At 42.9% G+C, this 10,729-nt stretch overlaps 2 protein-coding genes across 2 annotated transcripts; both read left to right on the top strand.

Annotated features, from left to right (window-relative positions):
• Positions 1–715: 715 nt before the first annotated feature.
• Positions 716–6,384, top strand: LOC4340909 (pyrophosphate--fructose 6-phosphate 1-phosphotransferase subunit alpha). Its single transcript, XM_015788361.2, has 18 exons — positions 716–923; positions 1,655–1,827; positions 2,178–2,290; positions 2,672–2,860; positions 2,944–3,011; positions 3,148–3,231; positions 3,338–3,391; positions 3,992–4,072; positions 4,162–4,255; positions 4,377–4,450; positions 4,523–4,633; positions 4,719–4,763; positions 4,846–4,902; positions 5,005–5,109; positions 5,203–5,319; positions 5,447–5,550; positions 5,776–5,941; positions 6,060–6,384. Exons 1-18 carry the CDS (start codon positions 819–821, stop codon positions 6,186–6,188), a joined length of 1,869 nt encoding a protein of 622 aa, XP_015643847.1. The 5' UTR covers positions 716–818; the 3' UTR covers positions 6,189–6,384.
• Positions 6,385–7,787: 1,403 nt separating this feature from the next.
• LOC4340910 (uncharacterized protein At2g39795, mitochondrial) lies at positions 7,788–10,221 on the top strand. Its single transcript, XM_015788362.3, has 3 exons — positions 7,788–8,128; positions 9,264–9,601; positions 9,877–10,221. The coding sequence occupies exons 1-3, from the start codon at positions 7,817–7,819 to the stop codon at positions 10,034–10,036; spliced, it is 810 nt and encodes a 269-aa protein (XP_015643848.1). The 5' UTR covers positions 7,788–7,816; the 3' UTR covers positions 10,037–10,221.
• Positions 10,222–10,729: the final 508 nt, after the last annotated feature.

Here is a 10,729-nt window from a genome sequence, read left to right on the forward strand (position 1 = left end):
TCGGCTATTTGATTTGCTATTTACACATCTTGTCAGTTGCAGGATCAAACTGACTGGTACGTCGACATCTCATCAATTTTTGGACCTGCATTAGACCTAAGCAGATCTCCTAGGACGTTGTGTTCGTTGACTTAGTTCGCGCCAACACAGATCCGATACTATCGGCTGAGCGTGAATTTTTCGTCAACAGTCATGTCAGCTAAAACCACAGTTAATACTACCGACTGACTTGATTTACACTAGTTTTAGATACTGGAGATTGCTTCGTATCTGGCTTTACAGTTGAGGGAGGCAAATTAAACTCGACCTCTGGTTTGGGGACGTAAATGGACGTTTTCCTTGCAGGAATAACCCGGAGTCCCGACCCACCCCCAACGAGGCAGATCAGGTATTCCCGTGGGCCGTATTACACGGTCACGTCATCCATCCCGTGTCGCAGGTGCGGTCCCGCATTGCTATGCCCCACGCGGCAGTGACGAGGAGGCACACGCCAGGTAATCCGGTGGGCCCACCCTACCCCGCCGCACACCGGAGAGGGAGAGGCGATACGCGTGGCCCCTGCGTACGTCAACCAACGGCCCAGATCTCTCCGCACTCCGCACGGCACGCCGCCGCATCGGCGTGACGAGTTGTTGTTGTTGGCTTGTTGCTGGTGCAGCCGCGCCGCGCCGCGCGTGCTCGGGTATAAATGCCGCAGCCGATGCCCGTTTATTTCGATTATTTTTTGTTATAGGCGATCGATCGAGCCACCTGTAGCCGAACGCCTCACTGGCCGGCGGCGAGGGAGAGACGAGAAAAGGCGGCGGCGCCGGCGGGTGATGGGCAGCGTGGCGATGGACTCCGACTACGGCGTGCCGCGCGAGCTGTCGGCGCTGCAGAAGGCCCGCGCGCTCTACCGCCCCGACCTCCCGCCCTGCCTCCAGGTAACGTGCCCTAGCTACCCTAAACCCACGGCCGCCGCCGCCGTGACGACATTGCCCTCGATCACCGACCATGCTGTTCTCGTCCGTCTCTCCCCTCCGGCCGGCCAGATCCATCCCGTCGACGGAGGAAGCGGCGGAAGCCACTAGGTTGCTAACCTTATGGTACAGTGCGGTTTCGAGCAATTTCGCCTAGCGCTTTCGGATGGTTGGATGGATGGGTGGAGGTGGGGTAGGATTGGGGTTAGGTGTACCAGTAACTAATGCGCCGATGCCGATGCCACCGTCGCTCTCCATCACTTCGGGAGGGAGGAGCCAGGAGGAAGGTGTGGAATCTCATCTCTGGGATTCCCACGGCCAAGCCTGCGACACAGGGCACACTGGGGATAATTGGAGCAAAATTCGGCATCTCCTTTAAATTTTTCCCCTCTCGACTGTTGCGTTGTCATCCTCCGGCCACGTAAGTGGCAGGGGATCGCGACGAGGCCAAGCGAAAACGACGGCACATTGGCACGCAGCTAATCACCCGATTCTGTTAGTCTTATCTTTTTTTTTTGGCTATTATTAGCTTTGCATTTGGGCGCTGCACTGTGGCAACGGATAAGCGCAATCTGTGAGAATACGTATTGCTGTGGTGTGCATGGCTAGAATGGTCGAGCGGGTCGTGTTCTTCATTGACAAAATTAACTCTTGATGATGATTGGACTGTTTATTGTCTGTGTGGGGGACAACAGGGCACCACGGTGAAGGTGGAGTACGGCGACGCGGCTATCGCGGCCGACGTGGCGGGCGCTCATGTCATCAGCCACGCCTTCCCGCACACCTACGGCCAGCCGCTGGCGCATTTCCTCAGGAAGACTGCTGCTGTGCCGGATGCTACCGTCATAACAGAGCACCCTGTTGTCAGGTATGCTCACCTCCTCTGTTCAGTGTGGTCCTGGTAGTTGTGCAGTTGAGCTATGATGTAGTAGCATGTAGTAGTAACAAACAAAGGTAAACACTAGTTCTACATGTTCCGGGCTTCCAATATTAATATTTTAACTTTTTTTTGCTGATTATTTAAGATGTATTCTTCCTTTACTAATTATTGAGTTAGTCATTCATGATTAGGAAAAAAATAATTACATGCCTATATGAGATGCACACAGTGGTGTAATCATGTCATGTCTGCTTATTTTTTCCTGCTATGTTTTGGAACAGTAACCTTGACTCTTACAAGTCTGTACAGCTTTAATTTAAAATCTGTGAATGATGCAGGGTTGGTGTTGTCTTCAGTGGGAGGCAGTCCCCAGGTGGGCACAATGTTATATGGGGACTCCATGATGCTATAAAGGCTCACAACGCAAACAGCAAGCTCATTGGTTTCCTTGGTCAGTGCATATGTTTATTGATGAAACTAATATGATTTAATTCAATTAATATTTGTATTTTATGTTGTTTCTTTCTTTTTTTTATTGTGATAATCATTGTGTCATAAAGCTTCCATTATCTAAAAATCATTGTGTCATTTTATAAGGAGTTCGACAGTTTTTTAACGTTTCTAAATATATTATACTTCGATCTGATTATTGTCTAGAAAACGAATATGATTTTAGGATCAGTAATCAGCACTGAGCTTAGTGTGTACTAAATCCTCAAAATGTCTGCCCTGACACTTACATGTTCAAAATTGATATTCATGGTAGATTATCTAAAACAGAGTGAATTTGTATATGCTTTATTACCAATTTATTGTTTTTGTACTGTAACAGGAGGAACTGATGGATTGTTTGCACAGAAAACTTTGGAGATCTCCGATGAGGTCCTTTCCTCTTATAAAAATCAAGGTGGTTATGATTTGCTTGGACGGACAAGGGATCAGATCAGAACAACTGAACAAGTGAATGCTGCAATGACTGCTTGCCAAGCCTTGAAGTTGGATGCTCTTGTAATAATTGGAGGTAGTATCCCTTATGCCAATATGCTGAATTTTACCTATCTTATTCATTTGAATGACCTGACAATATCGTTTTCTTTTCTTAAGGTGTTACATCCAACACGGATGCTGCTCAGCTTGCTGAGACTTTTGCTGAGTCAAAGTGTTCAACAAAGGTTAGCAGATATTTGGTATTTTGTCTATATTAGCTAGCTTCTTGACTCTGGATTCCTTAAGTTTCACTGTGTACTGTGTTAACAAGCATTTTCCCTATGCCACATAAATAACCTGACACATGTATTTCCTTAACAGGTAGTTGGTGTTCCTGTAACTCTGAATGGGGACCTTAAGAACCAGTTTGTTGAGACAACTGTTGGTTTTGATACCATATGTAAGGTATATATGTGCAAAGATCAAAGAGTTTAACGATATGCTAGCATTTTGTGTTATATCATTTCATTACGATTTGTGATGGTTACTTGAACTTTTTTCTTTTCTATAGGTGAATTCGCAGCTCATAAGCAATGTCTGCACTGATGCTCTTTCTGCTGAGAAGGTAAATCAGAACAGATTTTCAGATGCCATATTAACAGTTTAACATTATTTCTTGGTTGTGTATAAATTCTTGATGAAATAGGGAAATTGCTGTAATTTTTTTATTTTCTTGACATTTCTAAATACTACTAAGTACCAACCCGGTAACCCCAAAAAACATATGGCATATCAAAATGATGTAATGCGTAAAAAATGTAACCGTAAAAACCTATTGGTTCTTTTTAGATAATACAAATAAGGGGCTAGAAATAAACCTACAGCCCATATTGATAGAATTGAAAATTAATGGCTGGTTTTTCCATTAAGCAACTCTGGATCCAGACTGCAATTTATCAACTGATCAGGATTATTTGCGCTCCACCTTGGGAAACCTTTTTTTATCCAACTTGGTCCATCTTGGGAAATCTATTATCTGAGCTTCCAATATATGACCCTTACAAGTAGTATCCAAATTGCAAAGTTCCTCTATATTTATATTTTTTTATATTTTATGCCATTAGAGATTTGCTGCATATCCTTATGTCCTCATGCACTTACACAATTCACTTACACAGTATCAATTGCTTATATTTCTCAAATCTTCATTTCTTACCTTTGGCAGTATTACTACTTTGTTCGGCTGATGGGACGGAAAGCATCTCATGTGGCTTTGGAATGTGCTCTTCAATCGCATCCAAATATGGTTAGACATATCCTTCTTTTATTTTGTGTTCTCCTAGTTGATCGACAATACAGAATTTACTGATTTAATCTGGCTTGAATCATTTTCAGGTTATACTAGGTGAGGAGGTTGCTGCATCAAAACTTACAATTTTTGATATCACGAAGCAGATATGTGACGCAGTCCAGGCAAGGGCTGAAAAGGGTAGGAATAAAGTTATCTTATAGGCTTCGTCTTCTAGTCCCATGTTTCCAGTGCATACCATCTTGTACACATAAATATCATTCATTTCCCTCATTCCTGGTGGTCATATTGTCTTGTGCAGACAAAAATCATGGTGTTGTACTTATTCCTGAGGGACTTGTTGAAAGTATCCCTGAATTATATGCTTTGCTTCAGGTCAGCATCAGCACCCACTGTACTGGTTTTGTACATTGAAGGTTTATTACTGAGCTGAGCTAATATTTGCAGGAAATTCATGGGCTACATGATAAAGGTGTTTCTGTTGAGAACATATCTTCTCATCTTTCGCCTTGGGCTTCAGCTCTATTTGAATTTTTGCCTCCATTTATTAGGAAACAGGTATATATTTTATTTTTGTATAATATTCAGAAAATCATAATTTACAGAAGTTGTGTTGCTTCAACCTGTTCTTTCTGTCATGCAGCTACTTCTTCATCCTGAATCCGATGACTCCGCTCAACTTTCTCAGGCATGGTAGCACTGTGATTTATTTTGTTTTTATTATTGTATTACCTATATGTTCTGACAGCAATATATGCTTGTTTTTGCAGATTGAGACTGAGAAACTTCTAGCCCAATTAGTTGAAGCAGAAATGAACAAACGTCTGGTAAGCATGCTGTGGACACCCTAAAAATATTTACAGTTTTTACTTTCACTTGCTCTTTAAATGTAGCTTTATCCGTGCACATACGTTTGCCTTTTATTGCAGAAGGAAGGCACTTACAAAGGAAAGAAGTTCAATGCAATTTGTCACTTCTTTGGCTACCAAGCCAGAGGTGCCCTACCCTCAAAGTTCGACTGTGATTATGCTTATGTAAGTTTCTTCTTACTTCACTAGTTCGCTATTCGTGCATCATTTTGTTATTGTTGTTTACTGACCTTTGATTGTTTCATTGTTTGGTTCCAGGTTCTTGGGCATGTATGCTATCACATCTTAGCTGCTGGCTTAAATGGCTACATGGCCACTGTGACAAATCTTAGGAGTCCTGTGAACAAGTGGAAATGCGGTGCTGCTCCTATTACTGTGAGCATAGATTACTTTTTTATGCTATTAAATAATTTTTTTTAAAACTTGTAAATTGAAGACCTTTTCATGAGTTCAAGTATTACATAAGATAGACTTACTCGTCTCTACATTTCCTCATGAACAGTCCATGATGACCGTAAAGCGATGGTCACGAGGACCAGCTGCCAGTCAAATTGGGAAGCCTGCTGTTCACATGGCGAGTATCGACTTAAAAGGAAAACCATATGAGTATGTATTGAAAAATTTATCATTCCGATGAAAGTGTACATGTATTCATGGGCAAATATACTTGTGTTCTTTCAATTTTAGTTCGTTTTAGTCCATACTAATTATAATGTTAAATGATAATTAAAGTGCTATAAATGCTGTAATATGCTTAGGACACCATGCCATTTTTATTCTGCATTTGCTATTGGTCTTTTACTGAGGAAATGTTCTTTTGTTGCTCTGCAGGTTGTTGAGACAAAACTCTTCCAGCTTCTTGATGGAAGACATCTACAGAAACCCTGGTCCTCTGCAATTTGAGGGACCAGGTGGAGAGACAAAGCCGATTTCATTGTGTGTCGAAGATCGAGACTACATGGGGAGGATCAAACAATTGCAGGAGTATTTGGAGAAGGTGCTGTTAATTAGTTTGTTATTATTATTTATTTTGGCCTTTTGCTATCAAAACAACCAGGGTTAACCATCATCAGTACTTTTATCTCTTATCATTGTTTCCTTTGCATGCCACGCAGGTCAAAAGTATTGTGAAGCCTGGATGCTCCCAGGATGTCCTGAAGGCAGCGTTAAGCGCCATGGCCTCTGTGACAGAGATGCTAACCATCATGTCTTCTCCCTCTTTCAGTGGCCAAGCAACCATCTGAGAGCCAGTGAAGCTGAAGCCTGTCATATCCTGGTATCCGTATCTCTCTGTTTTGAGTGTCTCGTTTTTGGACCTGTGAATTTGAGTGTGATAGAGATGTGTTGAGGATGAGTTCTGGAACAGCAATAATTGCTCAAACAGGTCACTGCATTGCGAGTGGTTTGTGTTCGATTATATTAGATTTGAGCTTACCGTTTTCTTTGGCGGCACTATTATGAAACGTGAGCTAGCACCTCTGATTCCTCTGGGAATCGTAGCTATCTTGCCTGCACAGGATGTGAGCTCAGAGAATTTCGCCGTGATTCATAACTATCTTTTCTGCAGAAGGATGTTTTTTCACTTTACTCAAAAGTTCTCCTGGTGCTTGTGAAATAACTTGCCGAGTGCGGATTAAAAATAGGGGAAGAAACAGTCATGTATATCAAACTGAGCCCAATGATAGTGTAACTAATCCTTAATCTAGAGCTCATGTTAATTCATCAAAAGATGAATATAAAGTTTTGCTATTTGGCACTATTGCTTCGATCACTCGGTCGCCATATTTTGTTCACACGTTTTTCACTAAGAAGTTTCCCAGGATAGAGTTCATGCTCACAAACAATTTTGAGGATGCTCTAACGAGCTACATGGTGGCAAGCTAGCATTGGATTCGGGGGCGCGGCGGTGTCGGTGTTCGTGGATAAGGGCATCATCAGCTCCAGCGAGAATGGGAGTGGGTCGATGATGACGAGATCCTCCCAACAGCCCCACCCGCTCCCGCTCAAGCTTGCTGCTATGCCGCCAGCCATCTCGAGCTCCTCCTGACGGTTCTTCTCATTCCTGACATTGAAAAGGATGGGGCTCGCTATAGATCCAGGTTGGCGCCCTCCCAATTACCACAAGCTCCACTCGTCCTCGTTGCATCGTCGTCTTCGTGGCTACTAGCTACCACCGACGACGTCGAGGGGTTGGTGGCGAGGAGGCCGCCAGTGCACCGGTTTCCTCAGGGTCGGCCTGCGCCCGCTCTCCATACTAGCTTCAACCCCAGCATCCCTGACCTTCTTTTCTTCTGTGCCTCCTACACCCACATCCCACATCCTTGACCGTTTCGAGGCCTTCCAGGTGTGTTCAATCACGGCTTCCAGGTGTGTTCAATCAGGGTGGCGTGGATACTCGCCGGCCACCTCCCTTTTATCAAGCCGACCTCCTCTCAATCGACCCCTCAACAACCCCTCACCAGGGAGATGAAGAAAGAAAAGAAGATGAAAAATATGACGGCATGATACGGTTTTAATTTTGCGAAATTTCAGTAGCACCCAACCGATATCGTGCGAAATAATGGTATTTATTTCAAATCAGAAAATGCGCAATGGCAAGGATCAAATTAACCTAAAAAAATTGCGTAATGACACGGATAAAATTAACCTAAAAAAATTTCAATTACTCACAGGATGATCCACTGGGCTTTACGGGCCTCGTGTCAGATTCTCACGTGAAGTAGGATGGGCTATGACTTGGGCCCTCAAAGGTTATCTTTGCTCACTCTTTCTTTTCTCTTCAGGTCTCCATTCTTCTCCCCAAGTAGCCCTTTAAACCCCGCAAAACCCTAGAAATTGATTTCGTCACCGCCGAATCCCCCAGCAGCCAGCCATGTCGTCGTCGGCGTCGCGCGCCGCCAGCCTCCTCCGCCGCACATCCTCCGCCCTGTCCCGCCGCTGCGCCCACTCCTCCTCCGCCGCCGCGCCGTCCCGCCCGCCCGTTCCGCTCCCACGTTTCCGCGCCGCCGCCGCCGCCGCCTCCTCCTCGCCGTCCTCTGGGATCACCTCCCGCCGCTTCCTCGCGTCGAAATCCCCGTCGTCGTCGTCGCCCTCCAAGGCCTCCGCCGACGAGAACCTGGTGCGGGTCATCGACTCCGAGATCGAGTGCATTGTTCAGTCGGAGGAGGGCGCCGCCTCCGCGAAGGTCTGCCGGTTTTCCTCTTATTATTGCTTGGTTTATTCCTGTTCTATTTATCGTTGAATTAGCTTAATTCTTACCGTGAATTAAAAGGTTCTGCTTGTTTTATTGGAGATGATTGGCCGATTTAGTAGGGAAAGATTAGACTTAATTCGGAGCTGATTTATGTTCTTTAGTCCTATCTGTAGTTAGTTCGGTGCTATTAAGTACTAGCCTTTTAATCACCTTTTACTGCTTAAACACGAAGAGGTAGATTCATGTTGGCACCACCAATAAGCAGCTAATTCCCAAAAATTATCCACCCTGTGCCTCGACAAGATTAAGATGGAGAAAATATGTAATATTCATCATAGAAGTGGTACAAATAAAAAAGCAGTAATGTGGTTGTGTTGTAAATAAAATAAAATGGATTTTTTTTATAGTTATTAGATAACCACATTACCACACTCTTTAGCCCTGTCCGTAGTGAAATAGCCTTATATCATCAAATTATTTGCTGCTTAACCATGGAAAGTGTGATTTAGGTTGGCACCTGTCTTGCCAATATCAAGCTTATCCTGAATTTTATTCAATCTGTTCCTTTATTTGCCACCATGAATGTGATATCCAAGATTTGAGGAAACATATGATTCTCTATAGCATTGGTACAAAGGAACAAAACAGTGATGTGGTTGTGTTATAAAAACAAATAAAATGGAATTATGAAGATGTGGTTACCTCATGTTTTTCAGGAAATCTACCTGGTTATATATCATCCTACAAAGATCTGTTCTGTAATCTAGCTTGAGTTATATTGTTCACATTTTTAACTTTAGCACGTCAAGAACACATTTTGCATTTCATATATTGGAAATAGCCATCATCTGACTTATGTGCAAGTCCATTTGAAATATGAGCTAAACTTTACAAACAGTTGAAATATCTGTTTTATCATGAAGTATTATTTACACATGATCAGTAGCGTGACTTAATCTCATGGATGTGATAATGTGCAGGTGATATCATAAGATTATAGTGCTTGAGATTTTACAGTTTATACCTTCACATACAGTTAATCTGCTGTGGTTGGATTATTTATCGTCATTTTGATTGACATATGTTGTGTTGTGTGTGTGTGTATTTTTTTTCATCTTTTGAACAGCAAATTGATCTACCAGAAGACTTCCCTTTTGAGATAATCGACAATCCTGGTGACCAATCCATAACACTCAAAAGAGAAATTGCAGGAGAGACTATTAAAGCTACTGTCTACACAAACTTTGATACACAAGATTTGAATGAGGATGGCGATGATAATGAGAACAATGAGGAATCTTTTAAGCCAGCAATCCAGATGGTCGTCACTGTTGAGAAACCAGAAGCCTCCATCTTGGAATTTGAATGCCACTTCAATGATGATGAACTGGCAATTGAAAGTATGAGGATGCTGGATCAAAATAATAGTGATGCGGAGAATTTGTATGTGGGACCGACATTTCAGTAAGTTGAATCATATCTAGTTCCCTGCTCTTTAGATTTCAAGCATAGTAGCAGGATCCAAACAATACGTAAAAGAATTCCTCATGAACTCTTTTCCACCAGCTTCTTTTCCTCTACCCCAAAATGGCTTAACTTTGTAGTTTCTTCCTTCTGGTGTTCTTAGCATTTGTGAAATCATTGCAGTTCATTCATATGTTTTATTGATTCATGTAGCTGAATAGTCGTTTTGTTTACAGCTTTCCCCTAACCTTTGAGTTCCTCATTATGTGCTTCAGGGATCTTGATGAGAGCTTGCAGAAGGCCTTGCACCGGTATCTCGAAGTGAGGGGAATCAAGCACTCACTGCATGACTGGCTGTGCGAGTACATGATGAGCAAGGATGAGAAGGAGTATCTGGTTTGGTTGAAGAGCATGAAAGAATTCGTTGGGAATTGAGTGCCGGTGCGTAATGTTTGTCCCTCATAATTATCCAGAGCTACATTGCATAGAAGTCACGTTTGGTGAAAGACCATATGGTGGTTTTATTTGTCATAAATCCTTGCTGCTGTTACCCAGCACTGTTTGCTACTAGCTAGCTCGCCTTTTATTTAATCCCTTTGATCTTTGGATGATTGTGATTATTTTGCTCTTGTGCGTGGAGTTTTTGAGTACTTACTGTCGAAGTGTCATCATAATTTCAACGTGCTGTCTCCACACCTTCTCCAGAAATTATTCTGTTTTGTGCATTCGTGCACGCATTGTGCGTTCACAATGGATATTATAGCATCGGCACACTTTTTGAGATGTGATTGTATAATAGCAATTCCGTTTTGCTGTGCTTAATCTACTTGGCGGTCGCTTTGATTAATTCTATCATTTTAATATCAGAATGATAGACGAGTTATCGGATAAAGACCGAATCTTTTGCTGAATTGTCAGTCGTATCCAATCGGGTAGCTTTTTTTTTGTGTGTGCATTAGCTTTGCTTGCTGATACAATTAAGTCGTTGAGAAGGATAATGCTTCAATTAAGTCGTAGAGGAGGGTAATAAGATGCGGAGGACCTGCACCACGCGTTGACCAATGCAAAGAGTGCCCGGCGTATTGGCCGGGATCATATGTGTACGTGGTGCAAAATATTTAGGCCCGT

The sequence above is a fragment of the Oryza sativa genome, chromosome 6 (assembly GCF_034140825.1).
Source record: "Oryza sativa Japonica Group chromosome 6, ASM3414082v1".
NCBI lineage: Eukaryota > Viridiplantae > Streptophyta > Magnoliopsida > Poales > Poaceae > Oryza > Oryza sativa.